At 46.4% G+C, this 21,598-nt stretch overlaps 1 protein-coding gene across 1 annotated transcript in view; it reads left to right on the plus strand.

The window, feature by feature from the left end:
* Cds2 (CDP-diacylglycerol synthase 2) overlaps positions 1–20,698 on the plus strand; it is a 55,768-nt gene extending 35,070 nt beyond the window's left edge. The window contains exons 3-13 of the mRNA XM_052722667.1: positions 525–621; positions 1,605–1,702; positions 3,252–3,391; positions 3,672–3,730; positions 4,542–4,624; positions 8,432–8,519; positions 9,120–9,188; positions 9,970–10,122; positions 12,990–13,109; positions 13,476–13,579; positions 14,004–20,698. Coding sequence (XP_052578627.1) covers positions 525–621; positions 1,605–1,702; positions 3,252–3,391; positions 3,672–3,730; positions 4,542–4,624; positions 8,432–8,519; positions 9,120–9,188; positions 9,970–10,122; positions 12,990–13,109; positions 13,476–13,579; positions 14,004–14,136 — 1,144 coding nt within the window. The 3' untranslated portion in view covers positions 14,137–20,698. The remainder of the gene's footprint in view (positions 1–524; positions 622–1,604; positions 1,703–3,251; positions 3,392–3,671; positions 3,731–4,541; positions 4,625–8,431; positions 8,520–9,119; positions 9,189–9,969; positions 10,123–12,989; positions 13,110–13,475; positions 13,580–14,003) is intronic.
* The last annotated feature ends 900 nt before the right edge of the window (positions 20,699–21,598 follow it).

A 21,598-nucleotide genomic window follows, 5' to 3' on the forward strand; every position in this document is an offset into this window, starting at 1 on the left:
AATATGTACAAATATTTTATGCTGATTTAAAAATGCCCTTTGAAATAAGACCTATTTAGACAGTTGTGTTGAGGGTTGGGTGGGTTAATGCATAAAATTCTTATAGATATGCCTGTTGCATAATTTCGGTAGTTGGTACTCTCTTTGTCTGAGACAACTGTTATCATTGTGATTTCAGGGCCATGCCAAGTAGAAGCCTGCTGTAGGAAAAAATGATTTTAGCCTTAGAAAAGGCCATGGAAGCCATCCACGTAGACAGAGAAGCAAAGGGCATATGTTATCCCCTGGCTCTTCCACACTACCCTCAGACTTTGTTGAAGGTGTGTTCTAGAGTGGCTTCTGCGCCTGCTGAGTTTGGCTGTGAGCAGGCATTGGTGCGGAGGTCCTGCCCTCACCAGCTGTGCCTCTGTTGAGGTGAAGGGGGCGCTCTGGAGATGATTCCATTCAGAGCCCTCCAGTCTCACTTCCTTTAGGCTTGTGCTTTGGTTCTCTGGGTGCCTGACGGGTCTTTCTCTCTCACCTAGATGGAAGAACTGGTGGGTGAGAGGCATCCTGACTTTGGCCATGATTGCGTTTTTCTTCATTATCATTTACCTGGGACCAATGGTTTTGATGATGATTGTAAGTACCACTGACAAGCTGTTTGAGTGCTGCACCACTTTCCCTGTGGGATTGGTCATCTGCAGTGTCTGCTGCCAACAGTGCCTTGGGCTGGGTTGGTTCTGGGAATCCTTGGAGCCCCGAGTTCCTCAGAACCTTCTGTCTTAGAGCACCTGTAACCTCCCATTTTTCACGTGCAGCTCAGGGTCACTGGCGTGAACGGTGACCCTGGCTGTTGGTTTGTGTGAGACTCTGGTTTCCTTTCTTGTTTTCCTGGGGCTTTCCTCACAGACTTGAATGTTCATTAAGAAGTTGCAGTCCACAGGAGTCTGATCTTCCCACCGGTTTTAGTTAGGCTTTCTGCTGCAGTGATAAACACCATGACCAAAGACAACTTGGGGAGGAAAGGCTTTATTAGGTTCACATGTCCTGATCAGTCTATCATGAAGGGATGTCAGGACAGGAAATTGGAGGCAGGAACTAAAGCAAAGGCCGTAAAGGAACACTGCTTGTTGGCTTGCTCCCCATGACTTGCTCACTGTGCTTTCTTAGACATCCAGGATCACCTGCCCAGTGATGGCACCACCCACAGTGGACTGGGCCTTCCCCATCAGTCATCACCCAGTCCAGTAGAGGCATTTTCCCAGTTGAGAAGACGTCACTAGTTTGTGTCAACACGTACAACCCTTACAGACAGTTCTAGATGACAGCTGGATGCGAGCAAAGCAGTTGAAGTCCCCACGTGTGTTATTCCAGGTCAAAGTGGGAAGAGGATTGGCTGAGTCCTAGAAGGTTCTAGAATAAAAGGTTAATCAGGACCCCAGGACTATGCATTTTACTATGAGAAATTGTGCCGTAAAGGGCTACATTACCTTGGGGTGGTATGAGAGAAAAGGAGGATAGCAGAATCGACGTAAGATGGAAACGTTTCTTAAGTGCCATAGCTGTGTTGAAGGCCTGTGAAGACCCTAAGAAGAGCTCTCCGATGCCTCTGTGTTTTTCAGGTGATGTGTGTTCAGATTAAGTGTTTCCACGAGATAATCACTATTGGCTACAATGTATACCACTCCTACGACCTGCCCTGGTTCAGGACCCTCAGCTGGTAAGCTCTCTTGGTCCACAGGACACCTTGCCTGATGTGGGTGATGTGATTTGTGGCAGGTACTTACAGTGATGGTGGAGACAGTCATTGCCACAGACTTGCACAGAACCTTTGAGTCTGTGTCTTTCATAGGCTGGATTGTATGGCTGTCTTTGTGGAGTCTTCAGTAGCTGGGGACTTCCCTAGAAGAAACAGATGTGTCTGTGGCTGGATTTACCTCAGTAGTAGGGTTCCTTAGATTCCTCCAGCCAGGGATGGCAGTTTGCATCCCCACCCGAGATCTGTGTAGTTTTATGCTGTGACCCAGCACCTCACTGGAGTCAGCGGGAGCTGGCAGGTTCTCGTGTCGGTGCTGCTGTCTCGGGACTTGATCTCTCCTCAGTACAGCAGGTTGTTGTAGGCTTCATCTGTTGGAGCCCTGCTTCCTCTGAGCACTCGGGTGCCAGCATGGTTAGGATCTGGGTTCCTTCAGAGACTGTTTTTTCTTCTACACTGTTCTCAGGGGGGGTGTTCTAGCAGAGCTGGGAAGACTCGCTGACTGTGCTTATTGCTGTGTGACTTAATGATGGATAGTAACGATTTGTGCGTAAGAAACTTGGTTATGGCCAAGGAAGCTGACCTGCTCAGACTTGGGTACACTCTTCCACGTGTATCCCGTCACTCAACAGTACAAGCTGCCTCTCAGCCTCCACCTGCCCTTGTGGTTGCCCTCTGGGCTCAGAAGTTGTTCTCTTTGTGGCTGTTCTCTGGTTAGACAGCTGTGTTTTGAATTTTGTTAACATACTCAGGAGGCCTGACCCTTGCCATGGTCACTTCGCAAAGGAAATTTTTCCACACAATGGAAAATAAACCCACTGTGGGAGTTTTTGTACTTCATAATTAAAAGATGGGAAAGAGAAGCTCTTTGGTTTCTTCTGTTGAGAGCTTGGGGTGACGTAGCATGATCCCATATCCAGAAGCATAATGGAGGTGTTGGTTGTGGCTTCCCCTTCATGTTCCTCCAGTTGAAGAGAGGATGTAGACAAATGCATAGGATCTGGGTCACAGCCAGGCTTCCACAGGGGGATATGTCCTGAGATGGAGCCTGGTTACCTAATGACGTCATCAGCTTCTGCTTGCTATAGAAATAAATATAATGTGGTAGATGGCTGTCAGGTCATGCAGCTTTTTTTTTTTTTAAATGGTGTTGGAACAACAAATGGAAACAATGTGTAAATGAAGTGGTGTTCCAAGCAGGAAGAGGTAAAGCAGGACAGACCGTGGCAAGTGAACCACTTTGGACAGAAGTGGAGAGTTCCTGTGGGAATAATGGGAGTGAGCCTCGGAAGGTGGGCGAGGCACACTCTGCGGGGGCCAAGATTAGGTGTGGGAACACTACAAAAGGGGGAAAACTGGCTTCCAGGTTTGTAATAAAGGGGAGTGAATAAAATGTGCCATACATGTCTAGATGAGCTCTCAAGATGGCAGGCTGTTCTCTCTTTGGAGCTGCCTGATGGCTTCATGGAGGAGAGCTGCACGCGCTCCCCTGGCACTGTCTTCTCGTTTCCAGGTACTTCCTCCTGTGTGTAAACTACTTCTTCTATGGTGAGACAGTGACAGACTACTTCTTCACTCTGGTCCAAAGAGAGGAGCCTTTGCGGATTCTCAGTAAATACCACCGGTTCATTTCCTTTACCCTGTATCTCACAGGTATGTATCATGTGTTTCCCAGTCTCCTCGGGGCATCACGTTCCATCATGTTTCATTTGCATGAGTTGGTTAAAGTTTTCTGATGTTAACTGACCATGCTAGGAAGTGAGCTGACAGCTCTGTCTTACATTGACTGTAAACTAATTTTCCCCATGGGCTTTGAAGTCATTGCACTGATTAATTGTTACAAATAAGTTAGTCAGTGGACTACTTAACTCAGCTAAAGAAAGAGAAAGAAATGCAGTATGAGTCATTTTATCTCTCTCCTGTCTCCAACTAGGGTTCTGCATGTTTGTACTGAGTCTAGTTAAGAAGCATTATCGACTGCAGTTCTACATGGTAAGGGGAGTGTGTGCGTGTGTGCGTGTGCGCGTGTGTGTGTGTGTGTGTGTGTGTGTGTGCGCGCGCGCGCATGTGCTTGATGGGGGGAATATGTATGTTATGGGGATGTGTGAGAGATGGAAATTGATTTCTTGGTTTACTTGAAGTCTGTAGAAACTAACCAGCTGAGCTTGTTGGCAGATGATCTGCACAAACTCATCAGGCCTTTCATGTTTTCTGGGACAAATCAAAACTTGGCGGGGTTTGTTCTGTATTCATCTAGAACCTAGGGCAGGAAGAACAAGGGTCCTGCTGCAGTCCTTCATCCAACAGATCAGACACTCAACTTACACCCTGGGAGGTCTTTCCTCGGGGCCTGAGGTGGGCTCCAGGAGGGCCATGCTGCAGCCGTAGAGACACTGCTGCAGATCCTCCAACTCTCTCTCTTTGGTGCTGTCATTCTGTGCCTCAGCCTGGAGAGAAAACGAAATGTCCCAGACTGGAGGGCATGAAAGGACTCGCTCACTAGTAGGCTGCAGACCCTGCTAGTTTCTGTTGTTTGATTGGGTATTACTATGTAGCTGAGACTGCCTCTGGAGTGCTGAGATTTCAGGCACACCTCTCCCATGTCTGACTTAGTCCCTGCTTTGATGGGACTGTCACTAGGAAGGACTGCATTACTTTGAGAAGCTTGTTCTGTACTTTTCACTGCCTGTTAACCAGGCAGTAAAGTACGTCTTCCCTATTTCTCAGTAGTTTCCCATTACTGTTGTTTGAAGCTGTTTTGGCAATAAACTTGGTAGGTAGAGTTCCTTTCCTTCTCTTGCAGTTTGGCTGGACCCATGTGACCTTGCTTATTGTCGTAACCCAGTCACACCTTGTTATCCATAACTTGTTTGAAGGAATGATATGGTAAGTTGGGACACTGGGACATTGCCTTTTTTTTCCTTTGTGGTCGGGGGTTGTTTCTCATACACAGGTAGGCTAAGGACCTCTGCCTCCATTTCCAAGCTTTCCCCCTTGAGCCTATCAGAATTTTCTGTGGGCTGGTTTACAGTGCGTAGTTGACTCAATGGGTCTGGGGTGGCAGCTGATTTGAATTTGTAGTCCATTCCCAGGTGATGTAGATGCTGTTGTTGAGAGCCAGACTCTGAGAAACTCTACTCCAGATTGACAGGTTAATTGAAAGTTAAAGAACCAAAGGTCAAAAGCTGTGGCAACAGACTTGATAATGTAGGTGAAATAATCATGATTTCCTACAACTTGTGAACAAGGAAGATAATGAAGATACACATGTAGGCAGAATTTCTCTCCCACCTGTCAGCTTCCAAATAACCACATGGCGACTTCTATTAATTATGAATTCTTATCCAATAGCTTAGGCTTGTTCCTAACTAGCTCTTATAACTTAAATTAACCCATTTTTATTAGTTTTCTGCCTTGTGGCTTTATTACCTTTACTCTGTACTGCCCATGCTGCTTTCCTGCTTCTTCCATGCTTGACTGGTGACTCTGCCTCCTTCCTAGCATTCTCTCTGCCCTGAAAATCTTGCCTAGCTATTGGCTGTTTAGCTTTTTATTAAACCAGTCAGAATGACACATCTTCACAGTATACAAAAAAGATTATTCCACAACATACACACTTGAATAGGTCAGGAGCTTTGAAAGCTGTTAATTCCACACATGACAGAAGAAACAGGGCCAGATGGGTCAAGCAAGAGCAGGTAGTTACTGACCCTACCGAAGAGCATACAGAGGGGGAAGTAGATGGGAAACTGATCTCCTTTATGATTAAAAGTAAATAAAATGCTGGAGAATTGAATCTGACAGTGGGTCAGCAGAACAGTATCCTGCTTCTGTGTGATTTGGATTAAGTGTGTGGTTTTACCTGGAAACTTGTCTGTTGTTAGTTACAGGGTGATTGGAGAAGCTAGATAGATGCCCTCGGTTGGAGGTCAAGTCACAGCTGGTGTAATGAGAGAGATGGTAAATGTTGTGGGTGACAAGCCCATAAGCTTCATCTCAGAATGTGTTCACCTCTAAAGAGTGCCTGTAAATGCTAGCCTTATGTATTATATTTAAAACAAGTGCAATGGCCCACGGAGGCACCAACCAGCTCCTTCCCTGTCTGGGTTTTTATTAGGTATTTCTTTTTTTCTTTCCTTTTTTTTTTTTTTTTAAGATTTGTTTATTTTATGTATATGAGTGCTCTATCTACATGTATGACTTTATGCCAGAAGAGGGTATCAGATCCCACTACAGATGCTTGTGAGCCACCATGTGGTTGCTGGGAATTGAACTCAGGACCTCTGGAAGAGCAGCCAATGCTCTTAACCTCTGAGCCATTTCTCCAGGCACCTAGGTATTTAAGAGTGCTAAATTCAGGACCAAGCATACCACGAGGATCATGGTATTTGTTCATGTTCATTTGTGACTAATACTAATGTTTCTAATAAAGGCTTCATCACACACAGTTCTATAGAACAGAGACTGCTGGAAGCCTCAATGAAGGAGATGCTGTGGGAGTTGGAGGTGAAGAGAGTGAGGATGTTCATATACTTTCAACTCCCTCAGAGTAAGCCAGGAAATACCATCTGTAGTTTTTGGGCCAGGGACTATGATTTACATGTAGCATGTTAAAACTGTAACAGAGGAACTTAGAACAATGTCAGAGTGAGGAGAGGGGCAGACCGGACCAGTTCTGTTTTGAAGGACACATCAGCAGGAGAGGAACAAGGAAGAAGCGTATCTCTGAGCACTGGACTTGTTCTCCCTGTGTCTGTCTTTAGTTACTTTTTTATTGTTGTGAGAAATATAATGACCAAAGAAACTTAGAAAAGAAAAGATTTATTGAAGCTCATAGTTCCAGAGGGTTGATCATCATGGCAGGGAGCATGCATCAGGCAGGCAGCTATGGCACCTGGAGCAGTAGCTGAGATCCTGAAATCTTACATCTTGGGATATAACCAGGAAGCAGAGAGAGAGACAGAGCTAATTTGGAATGGCAAGTTTTTTGAAACTTCTTTCAAAGTCCCAAAGTCTTCCACATTCCTTCAAAAACCAGCATGGCCAGGCCTGTTACAGCAATAGCTCACTCCCTGGTTTTGTCTTAGTTACTTTCTGTTGCCATGACAAAAACCATGACCAAAGTGTTATGCCCAGATTGTGGAGACTCCCAAAAGACCACCACAGAGACCAAATCCCATATATAAAAACAAAGAGCCTTTATTTCAAGCTTGAGCTTGGTCTCTCTGTCTGACACAGCGGTGAGAGCAGAGAGCCCTGAGCCCAGGTGGGGTAGGGTTTTTATCATAGCAGAGGTTGGGATGAGGGCATTTCCAGGGTTCAGGACCCTGAATGACTGGCATTTGTGTACAAGTATCTTGGTAAAAAGGGAAAATAGGTGTGAGCTAGACTCAGGGACATCTGGCGATTTTATCTAATCTTATCTAAGGGTTGGAATGTTGGGGATGTCAGGTACTTCCCCGTAGATGCTGGCCCATCCCTGGGTGGGTCCCTGGGTCCCTGGGTGGTTTCAGTTCATAGCTTTTTCTGGATTCGGGTGATGCCTGCTGGTAAGCATGTCATGGCAGCTGTGTTGTCAAGCTGTTTTGTACTCCCTGCCCCCCAGCCCATGAAGGAAAACACTGTATTTGCAGCTTATAACTCCAGAGAGAGAGAGAGAGAGAGAGAGAGAGAGAGAGAGAGAGAGAGAGGGATGACATGGATACACACACACACACAGGCAGAGATGGACACATAGACATAGACAGACAGGCAGACAACACATACAGAGGGAGGGAGGGAAAGAGAGCGAGAGAGCGAGAGCGAGCGGAGAGGGAGGGAAATGGCTTGGGCTTTTGAAGCTTCAAAGCCTGCTTCCAATGACACAGCTCTTCCAACAAGGACACACCTAATCCTTCCCAAACAGTTCCACCAACTGATGAACAAGTATTCACATATATGGACCTGTGGGGGCCATTCTCATTCAAATATCATAGAGACTATAAGTGCTAGTAATAAACAGTGGGGAATTTAACTATGACATAAATGATGTATATTACTTAAAAACATAAAAATAATTACTAGGCCAAAAAAGAAAAGATTTTAAATGGCTATTTTGGGGAATAGTAGTAGGGATGGGGAAATAAGCAACCCCCCACTGCCACCTTGAACAGTTTATTCTCTTGCTCCTGTACTACTTTGTAAGAGAAAGGAACAAATGGCATCTATAAAATGCTGTCTTTGTTCAGTCACTCAGTGAACATCTGAATACCAGTCCTGCTAGGCACTAGGTGCAGTGTGGTCCCCTGCTGCTTTTTGTTTTAGAGATGGTGTCTGTGTACAGCCTAAGCCAGCCTTGAACTTAGAGCAGTCCTTTCTTACCCTGCTCTGCTGGTGTTAGAGACGTATGTGTACAGCCATGCCTGACTTACTTTTATTTACAGATGTCAACTAAACATGGTAATGTATTTTACTCTGCTTTCCTACGCGTATGCCCTGTATTTTGATTGTTCACCCCTTACTGCCGTCTCTCACTTCTTCCCACTTTCACTGATTCCTTTCCTCTTCCCATGTTTGTTTTCTTTCTTATCAACTTAAACCTTAATGAGTTACAAATACACCATGAGTTCCTTTGGTACTGAATTATTATTGATGCTCTTCAGTAGACTTCTGAGATCATCTTGGTAGTTATTCCTCTCTTGGATTTTTTCCTAGGTTCATTGTTCCCATTTCATGTGTCATCTGTAATGATATCATGGCCTATATGTTTGGCTTTTTCTTTGGTCGGACCCCACTCATTAAGGTAAGTGGGTCACCTTGATGTGGGTTGTCCTGGGGTGGTAATGCTTTCTCTAGGGCTTGTCAGTGGATAGAGAGGAGATCTTGCTGGTGAGTGTCCACTGTCTTCATGTCATTCCAGGGAGATGTAAAAGAAAAAAGAGCCCAAAGAGACACAGGCAAATACTTATTTCAAAAACTCTACCGAATAAAATATTTTTATGTAGACATACTTTTGGGGCTCTGGTCTTTGACTATTGTTGTTAATGTATATTTTTATAATATAATAAATGTATAAGTCACTAATGAGATCTGAAGAACATAGGATAGGAAACGAGAAAAAGCATTTTTGGGGGGAGTTTTGAAAGTGACATAATTAATTGAAGAGGAATTTTTATGTAGAAATATTTCTTGTTTGTATGGTTTTGAGATGGTCTTACTGTGTAGCTCTGGCTGGTCTGGAACTCACTGTGTAGACCAGGCTGGCTTTGAAGAGATCCTCCTGCCTCTACCTTCTTCAAGCTGCGCTATCACACCTGGCTGGAAATAACTTTTCATAAGTAATCAAGCACCAAACTGGAGTTACAAAAGTATCCTTTGCTGACAGTGTGTTTTCTATCTGCAGCTGTCTCCGAAGAAGACCTGGGAAGGCTTTATTGGGGGCTTCTTTGCCACTGTGGTGTTTGGCCTTCTGGTAGGTGGTAGCTGCTGTCAGGATGGGGAGGGGACAGGGCCTCACACCATCTTCCAAGGCTTGTGCAGGAGTGGAGAATATGTCTTCCCAAAGCACAGACTCTTTCCTGCCCAGTGCTAACCTTGCCCAAAAGAACATGTTCTGTAACTGGTATGGCAGCTTCCGGTTTTCAAGTAATCATGTAGGAGCCCATGCATACCTTATATGTCCTCTGTGCCCAGGCACCAGGTAATACTAAGATTGGGGTGATGACTGGCAACTTGGAGTAAGGGGTGAGGTAAGAAGTGTTGCTTCACTCAAGATCTTCTTCTGCACATGACTTGCCTGGAGGAGTGCTATCTTCTAGCCCTTTGGAAGACACCATTCCCTGCTGCGGATCCTCAGGCCTTCCCCTTTCTAGTGTCGGCTGGCTGTCACTGTACCCTCCCCGCACCCTACGGTGGCTTCTATGTACCACCAGCTTTAGAGATTATTAGCACAATGGGGCAGAGCTCCACAGGTTGAAAGAATTCTTACAGCTCTTTGCTCAGGTCTTTCCTGGGATTTTTCAAGGTTTGTGTTTGGACATACATGTGTGAGTACCCAGTGAAACATATGAACCTTTTGCTTAACAATTCAGATAAAATATACGTTGGTGAAACACAAGCCTCTTTTTAGCCCATGGCATACAGTGAACCAGGGTGGGAGGTACCCTGAGAGTCATGGCCAATCAGTTGCTGGCCAGCCGGGCTGTCTGTCTGTAACTAGTGTTCCTGCTTGCCCCTCTGCTCTCCATCCCCAGCTCTCCTATGTGATGTCTGGGTACAGATGCTTCGTCTGTCCTGTGGAATACAACAATGACACCAACAGCTTCACTGTTGACTGTGAGCCGTCCGACCTTTTCCGCCTGCAGGAGTACAACATTCCTGGAGTGATCCAGTCCATTGTTGGCTGGGTATGTACGATGTACATAGGGTGACTGCAGAGACGCGTCCCCTTAGCTTCCCCGTCCCAGAGCTCAGAGCTCTGGGTCAGAATCAGGGTGAGGACACCTTTCTCCAACTCCATGTCACTTAGAGGAGTGGTTCTCAATTGTGTGGGTTTCTAGAGGATCCTGAGATATCTCTAAAGGGCTCTGTGAAGTCCCAGCTGCTTTCCGAATAATATGTGCCTCTTTGACTGGGATGGCATTTTCCTGATGATACAGAATTAGTGGTGAAAACTTGGGCCACTGGATATGAGTTAGAACCACAGCACTGTCTGAACTAGCAGCTGATTCATGTGTTCCCCCCTGACAAGTATAGACAAGCCAGTTGCTCTTGTGAGTGCCCTTGATGGGATTCTAAAATTAGTAACTTCATTAAAATATTCCTGATCTTGACACCATTTTAATATTCTCTGTACTAAATGGAAAATACACAGAAAACATTTCTGCCAAATACTGAAGCATAGAGTGTTCCAAGGAAAAAACACCTACTTCTTTTTTTTTTTTAATTTTAATTTTATTTTTATATGCATTGGTGTTTTGCAATGGGTGTTGGGTCCTCTAGAACTGGAGTCACAGATAGCTATGAGCTGCTATGTGGGTGCTGGGAATAGAACCCCGGTCCTCTGGAAGAGCAGTCAGTGCTCTTAACTGATGAGCCATCTCTCCAGCACCCTGCTGCTTAGTTTTTGGTATAGAGTTTTTATTTGAAAAGACTTGGATGTAACGGACCTTTTTCTTGAAGAGTGAAGTAAGTCTGTCTCTTCAAAGAAAGTGGCTGACAGCAGCTGTTACCAGGTGAAAATGAGAATCGGGAAGGCGTGCCCCTGTCGTTGTGACCATGGTGGCTTTCTGACGTCACAGAACAGAGTGTGCTGATGTGTGGAAGAGCTGCACAACAGTGGCCTGGTATTCCTTAAATGACCAGTGTATGGTGTTCCACAGTCATGTCTGGATAAGATCCACCCACAGTACATTGTAGACCAATGGATTTATGTGAAGAAGCACAAAACATTCATCAGGAGGATTTCGGATTCCACACTGTACCTAACCTTTTTCTGGCTTTTGTTTTTGTGAGACAGGATCTCACTATGAACTTGGAATCCTTCTGCCTCCTGCTGAGTGCTGGGATTGTAGGTGTGTGCCACCACCTGGCTTGCAGCTGTTTTTCTTCTCTTCGTGTGTATATGTGTGTGTGTGTGTGTGTGTGTGTGTGTGTGTGTGTGTGTGTGTGTGTGTGTGTTTGCATGAATATATGCATATTTTCAGGTGTGTATATATACATACATACATACGTGTATGGAGGCCTAAGGTTAATGGCAGAAATCTTTTTCAATTGGTCTTTTACCTTATTCTTTGGAGGCAGGGTTTCTTGAGTAAAGCATGAGCTTACCACTATGGCTTCTTGGAGCCAGCTTGCTCTGGGATCCTCTTCAGAGTCTGGAATTACAGGTGGCTGCCATGCACACCCAACATTTCCATGAATTCTGGGGATCCGAACTTGGTCCTCTTGTTTTCAGGGCAAGTACTTTAACCAATGAGCATCTTCCCAGCCTGCCCCTGTGTTTTAAGGAACTATGCCTGTCAAGTTCTGGTGAAAAGATAAAGAATACCCACAATTCTCTTAGAAGACTGCTGAAATACTTATCTTTTTGAAATTACATTCTCTTTAAAGCTAAGGCTGGACTTCCTCATTTATTGCCTGCAAAACAGTGTAAGAAATTGATTGCAGAATTTCTCCTTTTGTTTGTTTGTTGTTTGAGACAAGTTCTATGTAGTTTAGACTGGCCCTAAACTCTCTCTGTAGCTGATGGTACGTACCCATGAACTCCCTATCCTACTGCTTCTGCCTTCCCAATGCTGGGATTATAGACATGTACCTACTCCAGGCCAGAATATCTTAATGTCTACCATTGGGCCAGATGTTAGAGACTTAAAAGCATGGGCCAGTCTTTTATTTTATTTAATTTTTTAAGGCTAATTTCTTTTATATGTATGAGTGTTTTGCTTACATGGTTGTATGTGTGTACAGTGCCAGTGGAGGCCAGAAGACGGCGCCAGATCTCTTGTGGGAAATTTGATCACACTATGAACCCTGAGATTGAGTTAATTAAATAAAATCAACCTTGGGTCAAAAGGCAGAGCCAGCAACTAGTTGGCAGGAAGTAGCCAGAGAGAGTTAGAGGGAGTCAGGAAAACAGATTGAGAAGCGTGTAGGAAGTAGTAGGGAAGGACTTTTGAGTTTGGTGGCCTTTTTGGTTTGGGACGGCGGAAGAAAGCTCTCTTTTCTTTTTTTTTTTTTTTTTTTTTTTGGTTTTTCGAGACAGGGTTTCTCTGTGTAGCTTTGCGCCTTTCCTGGAACTCACTTGGTAGCCCAGGCTGGCCTGGAACTCACAGAGATCCGCCTGGCTCTGCCTCCCGAGTGCTGGGATTAAAGGCGTGCGCCACCACCGCCCGGCCCGAAAGCTCTCTTTTCTTTCAGGTTGGCTAAAGAGGAAGGTCAGCTGGTTGCTCCTCGGCCTCTCTGAACTAGCAGGTTTTCACCCCAGCATCCGACTCCGAGTCTTTATTGGTAAAATAGTAAGATTGAGATTTAGTTTAAAAACAACACAGATCTCCTTGAACTGGAGTTATGGGTGGTTGTGAGCCAGGGTGTGCTAGAAACTGAACCCAGGTTCTCTGCAGACACAGCAGGTGCTCCTAACCCCTGGGCCACCTCTCCTGCCCTCAGTCTTCTGATTGAACAGAGAGAGGACTAGTTTTATTAACTTGTTCCATTAGCTGTAAAGAGCCAAGCTTGCACATTCCTTGACTTGGATTTCACTTGCTCTCCTCAGAAAACAGTGAGGATGTACCCTTTCCAGATCCACAGCATCGCCCTCTCCACCTTTGCCTCGCTCATTGGTCCGTTTGGAGGGTTCTTCGCAAGTGGATTCAAACGAGCCTTTAAAATCAAAGTAGGGAAGCACTCCTCTCTGCCTTACCCCTCACCTCTCCCCCCTCCCCCCTGTTGCCTATCCATGTTGTCTTCTCTGCCCTGCTCCATCAGCACCCACCCCTTCACCATACCAGCTTATGCACCCTGGCACTTCATGTCTGCTCTTCTTGACCCATGTGCTGAATTTGGGGGGCGGTAAATGAAAGTAAAAGTCAGTTTGTAGTTTGTTAGTGTTTCAACAAAAGAACACTGTGTAAGTTACAGTTGTATTCTGTACCTCTTCCCATCTCCTTCTCTACTCAGCAGGGTTTTGGTTATGGGGTAGATCGGTTAGTCTGGTTGTCGGTGAGCCCAGGCTCATTCTTCTTTCCTCATTCTCTAACAGGACTTTGCTAATACCATTCCTGGTCACGGAGGCATCATGGATCGCTTTGACTGCCAGTACCTGATGGCCACCTTTGTCAATGTGTACATTGCCAGCTTTATCAGGTATGGTTCCACTCTATCCGAACCAGATGAGTGGATTTGTGTGTGTGTGTGTGTGTGTTTTTTTTTTTTTTTTTTGAGACAGGGTTTCTCTGTGTAGCCCTGGCTGTCCTGCAACTTGCTGTATAGACCAGGCTGGCCTCAAACTCAGAGATTCACCTGCCTCTGCCTCCTGAGTGTTGGGATTAAAGGCGTGCACCACCATGCCTGGCTATGGATTATTTAAGTATTGTGAAATCCTCAGTTAGTCTCTTAAGTTTAGTACAAATCATCCTAAGCATGAGTATGGTTTTCAGTTGTTACTGTTTGAGTTGTCTGAGGTCCCTCCCTCCACTAATAGTGAAGTCATGGATCTGAGTTCCACATAGATAACGGGGTTAGCAAAGTGACTGCCCCCTGCTCAGGGATGCTTCATGTTCTGTTGTAGGGGCCCAAACCCAAGCAAACTGATTCAGCAGTTTCTGACGTTGCGGCCAGATCAGCAGCTCCACATCTTCAACACACTCAAGTCTCATCTGACTGACAAGGGGATCCTGACCTCTGCCTTGGAAGATGAGTAGTGTCCACCCAGGGCCAGGAGAGCCGGAGCAGGACTGAGTGAGGGGCAGGTCACTAAGGCCAGCCCACATGCTGTGACTTAGATAATGAAAAGCTTCAACTCACTGTTTTTTTTTTTTTTAATTGTGAGTTCTGTTTCATTTTTGAAAAATCTGTATATACAGTCTGTTTATAATGTGGGCTGTGAGTAAGCTTTAGCTTTGAGTTGCAAAGAAGTCACAGGGAAGAACCATTTGGGTTTCTTAAGTACAGGTATTGAACAACATGAAAGACAGTGTTGCCCAGCTCAGGGGGTCTGCTTGGTGGTTCTAACCCCACGCATCTAGTTGTTTCCAGGTTGTGAGAGGCCATACATTGGTCTCTGTCTGATAGTAGAGAGGCTTTCCCACCTGGCAGAGCTTCATCGCCTCGTGGCTTGTGTTCAACACCTGTCACTGGGGCTTCTGCAGGCCTCCCTGCCTGGGAGCAGTGGAGGGCTGCCTTCTGTAGACCTGCGGGAGGGAGGCTCACTCATCACATGAGCATCTTGTCCAAGCCAGAATCCTGCAGAAGGCACATGCACTTCGTTTATAGTTGGCTTTCACCATGCAGACCGAAAGAGGATTTCAGACTTCATTTTTCTCAGAAGGCATGAAGAACTTATGGAGTCTGAAAAGAGAAAGCCACACAGTAGTATTTCAAGTGTATGCAGTAGAATGCACTGTCACCGCCTTTCCCTGCCACCCAGGCTCCAGTGGCTTTGGGGGAGGTCTGCAGAGCTGAGGCCTTCACATTTGTGCTGTGGGTTTGCTGCTGCTGAATTCTTTGGGGACTCCCGAGAGGTGGGAAGCAGAGGGCTTTGGTTCACACCCCCTTTGCCTGGAAGCCCACTTGTGTTGCTGCTCTGTTGTGTATATAGTACTCCTGAGGTGAGTGTATGTCTGTGTGTTTTAAAGTCCCTTGTTTCCTACATGATTTCAGTCACACCCGGACTTCCTCCCAGAGTCCCTGAGTCCTGCTTAGAACTGCAGCAAGGCTAATCTTCTCAAGGCTCAGTGTGCACTTTGTATGAAATGTGACCAGTTTAGATGTAGTTTGTACTTTACTGGGGGACCTCTTGCTGTTGTTTGTATAAACTGTGATTGTTCTTTTCCTTCTTAATCATAAGTTGAGACTGATAAATTGAGAGGTTGGTTCTTTGTCAGGCCCAGGAGCAGGTGGCAGAGAAGGAACTTGTTCCTCAAGCGAGTTGACACCATGGCACCCCCACTGCTGAGGAGGGTGCGGTGACTTGCTTTCAGCACCGTGGTCTGTGGCAGTCTGTCTTCAGATCAGCCTTCCCGTCCCCTCCAGTGCACAGACCGCTCTCAGAATGTCTGCCCTGCGCCACCGTGCCTCCCACGTGGGAGGGGATGGGACACATTTTTGGCTCTGACCTTCAACTTCCATGTCAGCCTTGTGGCTCTTCTTTCTCAGCTCCCAGGGCTGCGTTGGACCTGCTGTTGCCTTGGGTTTGGTTCTTCGTGTGGCCCTGGGTGGGAAGCTTTGCTCTCAGGGTTCTCTTTTTCTGACTTACCCTGGAAGTTGACCAGTTCTGTAATTCTACAGAAAAGTTCCTGTTGCTACTGAGTCGTGTCATGGGCACCCAAAAAAGGAAATACACTCAGGCGGATTTTACAGTTGCTCCTTGAGTTGAGTCGGTGTTGTCTTAAGATTTTCAGGTCAGGAATGAGACTGTCCTTTTCTGACTGAAGAATGACCTCAGATCACCAAACTAGATAGAGAAGGGCACACCAGTCCCCAGCAGCGACACTCACTCCCGAGCAGCAGTGACTGAGGCTGGAGTCTGAAAAACTGAAACCCAAGAGCCAGAGGTTTTGATTCTTTTCTGAGTTCTCGGGAAAGAGGAGAATTTCCCAGTCAAGTAGCCAGGAGAGCAATGCCACTGTGTGTCTGTCCAGCTTGCTGTCTGTCCCATTAAACAGGCAGGATCCTAGAGACTACTTTAACATGCACCATGCAGATCTCAATGGCTCACATAACTTGCTTTACACTCATTTGTTTTGTCAGAAATAAAATTTTTGTGCCTTTCCTTGTCATGAAGTCAGTGTTTGTCCCTTTCATGCATGGCTTTGTGTTTCCAGTTGGGCGACTGTAAATACTGTGCAGTCTTAACTGGGAGGGCTTGCCTCTCCTGTTGTGTGCCCTCTACTCATAACAGCCTTCTGAGGCACTCAGATGAGAGCCATGGGGTGGAACCAGAAAGTGCTCCATCTCACAGTGTGCCTGCATACAGGAGGATCCAGTCCTTGTGTCCCCAACACCGGGAGTGCTGCAGTGTTCCTTCTCTCGGGCCCCAGAGGCCTGAGCAAGGCCTGAGCCAGGCCACGCCTGGGCAGTGCTTAGATGGCTGTTAGCTTATAACTGGTGAGGTAAGGATTTGGTGAACAATGGGCTCCCAGAACCGAGGCTGACAGAGAACAAGCCAGGAAGTGAGTTCTGCTCATGAGTGTTGCCAGGAAACGGAGCCTTCCCTCTGTGTGTGCGTTTCCCACCCTCTTAATCACCTCAGTATGAAAACAAAGCTCCTGTTTGCATTACTTCTGAAAGTGAAGTCCTGTAAAGAAGTTGGGAGAGTGTATACACACACACACACACACACACACACACACACACACACACACACACGGCCTATTTCACAGTCTCAGCCTTTTAGTTTCTGCTTTATAACCACATTTAAAATGTATGTATTCTTAATGTACTATAGTATACAAGAACCAGGCTTCAGGGGTATGCAATCTCATATGTAATCTTACATAGGTGGACTGTGAAACTATTCTTACGATATTTCACCCATGCTTGCTTTTATCCTGTAACCTAGTCTGTAGTGTGCAAGAAAATTGGAGCAGTGTATTTCAAAAGAACCAACAAAGACCTTACAGGCTAATTGCTGGGTTGGCAAGGGCTTGATTTGAATGAGTCCCTGAGTTCACTGAGCCCATGGCAAGCTGAGGTCAGTCCCTGTGTTGATGGGCCTGGGAGGAGGAGAGACTTAAGGGCTTAGGACAGAGTGTCTCACACACAAGACTGTATGTTCCTTATGAAGTCAGCCTGAGGTAGATCTCCATGCGAGACTTTTCCTCACTACCAATGGGGATGTCACAGCTAAAAGTTCTTGTGTTAGGACCATCTGCAGCCACGTTGTCTGTTGTCTTTCAGAGTGTCATATCTGTGTCCACCATTCCTGCACACTGGGCTCATGTGGGGAGGAGGGTGGTTTCGCCTGCACCCAGGCTTGTTCTTTCCAGGGTGAGGAGGGAGGCCTGAGAGAGGGTGACAAGGTGGCTGCTGCAGACGTAATGCGAGATAGAGTCCACTCACTGACTGTCTGGAGCATGGGGTGCAGAGGGCACCCAGAAGGAACCGTCAGCTGCCCAAGAGAGGAGGCTGATTCTGGGGCCCAGCTTCAGACTCTTCCTGATCTTGGTAAATGAGACTTCCTTTCCTCTTTATCACTCTAGGCAGTTGCGCAGCATCCTGTTTTTAAAGAGATTATTAGCTTCCACTTCCTGACTCAGTTTCCCTGGTTGAGTGGGGACCTTATGGAGGATGCTGGGGTTTGGATCAGGTGGTAGAGGAGGGTCGTTATTTAAGGGCTTTGCTAGGCCTGTCTTCAGTGTCCTAGCCAGTCCTCATTCAAGTTCTTCAAGCATGAGCCCGTGCTTAGGAGCATTCATAGCTGCCGACCGCTTCTGTTAGAATGTGGTCCACCTTTCTGCCCCCTCTGGCCTTCCTCTCTTCAGCGACTGGCAGCGACCCTACCTGGGCTCTGGGCTCTCCTGTGGGTGGCGGCTGTTACCATTGGGTTGCTCCTTCACTGGGCAAGCCACTCTATTGTTTCCAAAGGTCCAAAGGCCTTGGTGTTGGGGCAGTTCAGAGGTGTGCTTTGGATGCTGAACTGTTGGGGTTATAGAACATAGGGTTAATTTTTGAGACTAGAAGAGCAGAATATGCAAAAGCTAGAGTTTTCTGACCAGTGATCTTCAAATCCCTTGGCTGTTTGAAGACCCTGTCCCCATCCTTCCCGTTCATCAGGTGCCTATCTGCCCGGCTCTTTATCTTATTCTCCAGCTGGCAAAATAGCAGCAGTGTGTTATTAACAATCGTAATCGTATAGTGCTTAATACGTGCCAGACACAGTGCCAAGGGTTTGCATGTGTTATCTCCTTTAATCCAGAAGATGCTCTGGCTAGGTGTTATCCCATCTTTTCGATGGGAAAGCTGAAGCTCTGTTAGAGATTGAGGACAATGTGAAGAAGACAGACTTGAGGCTCAGATAGCTCTACATCTGGCCAGGTTATAGGCTGCTGGCAGCCTTCACGTCCAACCAGCTGGCCGTGAGGATGCTTGTGAGGATTTAATGAGCTAATGCATGTAAGCACTTAGCAAGGTACCTGGCACATAGTAAGCACTCAATAAATGGTAGTTGCTTTTTTAGTTTATTTTTTAAACGGAGCCCTGTGAGTAGTTTGGCCCACACTGATGGGCTGCTGGATATTCAGCCACCACACTCTCACTGCCTGCACATAGTTTGGTGTTTCTGTCCTATAAAGTGACCACACTGTCTATCCACACTTCAGCAGTCCAGTTGGGAAGAGCCCTAGCAGCAGCTTGGCATTTTCCGTGGCATTAATGCCACCCTGACCAAGGGAAGATGTGAGGCTGCTTCTGTTCCTCTTTTCCCTGTGGTTGAGGTTGCTCACAGGAAGGCTGTTTGCTCTGACCTGGGGGTGCCTCCACTCTGGATAGCAAGGGCCTGTCTTGCTCTGGACCCCACTTTCCCCAGCCAAGGCCTGTACTCTGTTGTACAGTTCAGGAATCCATGGTTCTCTCTATAAGTGGGTATTTTCAGGAATAGAGCAGGATAGAGAAAACAGTCCTGAGGCTGAGTGCACCAGCCAGAACCCTAAAAGCCCTGCCTATACTCTTGACACCATAACCATTCCATCCTGTGTTTCTTAAAAGAACAGGTTAGAGCACGTGACCATTGAGGACAGGTGATGTGTTTCTGTCTGTTCTAGATTGGCAGGATCACATATCACATAGATTATTAGTCATGAATGGAGAAATGTTTAATCAGTTCTCTGAATGGATGTAGGGAATTGGGAGAGAAAATGAGAGAGAGAGAGAGAGAGAGAGAGAGAGAGAGAGAGAGAGAGAGAGAGAGAGAGAGTGTGTGTGTCTTAGACAAGTCTTCACTTTGATTGAGTGGTATTAGTTAGCATGACCTAGGGGATTCTCAGACCATGTGAATAGGAACTTCTGTTCTGACTGTGGACTCTCCCAGGGTGTTAATGGGACCTGCAGGCCGGTTGCTGGAATTCAGACACTGGAGCTCCCCCTGCTCTTCTGGACTTGTTGGCCAGCCCTGGCCCTTCTTTTTTCATTGTGCCCTCTGATGGACCTGCCTAGTCCTTTATCTGGAGAGAAAAGTCCAGTGTTAGCAGAGGTCCTGGGGCACTGATTTCCTAGACCCTGGCTCAGCCCAGCTCCATAGCTCTTGAAGGACTTTGAATGAACACAGCATTCAGAAAGACTCAGCACACGGCCATGTGCCCCAAGTGAAAGTGTGCTTTTAGATGTCACCTTCTTAGCCATCTCTGCCCTCCTTACTAGAATCTTTTCCTCACCCACTAGGCTTGTGTGTTGGTTTTCCCGGCTTTCCTCAAAGGAACACTGATGTAGAAAAAGGGGTAAGAGTGTTTTTGCAGTGAGCTGAATGTGCACATATATATGAGAGTCCTTTGTGTGAGATTTCTTCTCATGTCTTGGTTTCTGTCGTGGGTCACACTGAGCGGGTGTCTAAGGCTGAATACAAAGGGAAAAAGAGCGGAGGCAGGGTTGCCAGTCAGACCCTGGGAGGCAGCAGCTTTGTCCAGCTCAGGGACTCCTGAGAAGCTACGGGGACAGCAACAGGACCGAGAGCAGGGGACGGGGTGGGAGTCACACAACCAAAGGTAGACTCAAACCCGTTCAGTGCTCCTCAGTGGCTGTAGGGATCAGACAGCACTTAAGAACAAATGTCCTGGGAGTCTAGGGGCTCATTGGCCCCTTCTAGAGCCTGTGTGGACTCAGATCTCAGCTGAAGTTTAACACCTTCTGGACGGCAGTGGGGATCACAGTGGCAGGGCAGAGTGCCCCCAGTTTCTCAGCCTCGTCCATTGTGTAGAGGGCCCTGCTGAGTCCACTTGTCTTACACTGCCTGCCTGCTTTCTTGCCCTCGGACTTGGGGGACTGGGGCGCAGCACTTGGCCGTGTGGAATCCATGTGACAGTCCTTGGGTCTCCCCAGATAGGTCTGTGCTTTTGTGTTCCTGTTGGACCACTTCTCCAAGCCAGGTTTCGCTAAATCAGTGTTTCTACGATGTCCCACCTTTCTCTCTGCACTTAGGGTTGGTGTAGGACACATGTAGATTCTTTTTAGTGCAGTATAAGAATGTGATATATTGTATATTGGAAAGTATTTACCTTATTTATATACCTGAATGTTCCTATTAAACAAATAAACTATATATATTAAATTCTAGATTGTGTGTGGTTTTTGATGGGAGAAGCCCTTTATAAATTATGTGTATGGATGTTTTGCCTGCATATGTGTGTGTGTAACATACATGTGTCTGTTGCCTGCAGAAGCCAAAAGAAGATCCCCCTGCAACTGGAATTATGGATGGTTGTGAACTACCATATGGGTGCTGGGAATCGAACCTGGGTTTTCTAGAAGAGCAGCCAGTGCTCTTAATCTCTGATCCATTTCTCTCTTCCCAAGAGGTTGCCTTCTGTGTTTGTTTTTAGATAGTCTTACTATGTCGTCGCTTAGGCTGACAGTTGAATGTAATATCCTCTGAATGCTGGGGTCATGTATATCACTGTTTCTTGTTTTTGTCTTTACTGCCTGCATGTGTGTGTGATGTACTTGGATGTGTGGGCACGTGTGTGGAGGCCCCCAGGTTGATATTGGGTGTCTTTCTCTCCTCATTTGCTCTCCACCTTATATACTGAGGCAAGGTCTCATGATGAACCCATTGCTCAGCTTTTGGATAGTCTGGTGGGTTCCCTGTCTTCTCTCCCAACAGTGTGGGATTATGGGCAGGCTGTCCTGCCCATCTAATCTTTATGTGAGTTCTGGGGGTCTGAACTGAGGTTTGTACAGCAAGTATTTTTACCTGCTGAGTCATATCCCCAGCACTGGGGGAGTGTTTTGTTTTTGTTTTTTAACATATTAAAAACTTTAAAATTAGATTCATTCATTTTTATTTTATGTGTGGGTGTTTCCCCTACATGTATGTATGTGCGGCACTTGCATGCCTGGTGCCCAGGGAGGTCAGAAGATGGCATTGGATCCCCTGCAATTGGACTTACAGATGGTTGTAAAATACCATGTGGGTACTGGGCATCAAACCCAGGTCCTCTGGAAGAACAAACAAGT

This window comes from Peromyscus californicus, unplaced genomic scaffold (genome assembly GCF_007827085.1).
Source record: "Peromyscus californicus insignis strain IS unplaced genomic scaffold, ASM782708v3 Scaffold_7__1_contigs__length_154581171, whole genome shotgun sequence".
Taxonomy (NCBI): Eukaryota; Metazoa; Chordata; class Mammalia; order Rodentia; family Cricetidae; genus Peromyscus; species Peromyscus californicus.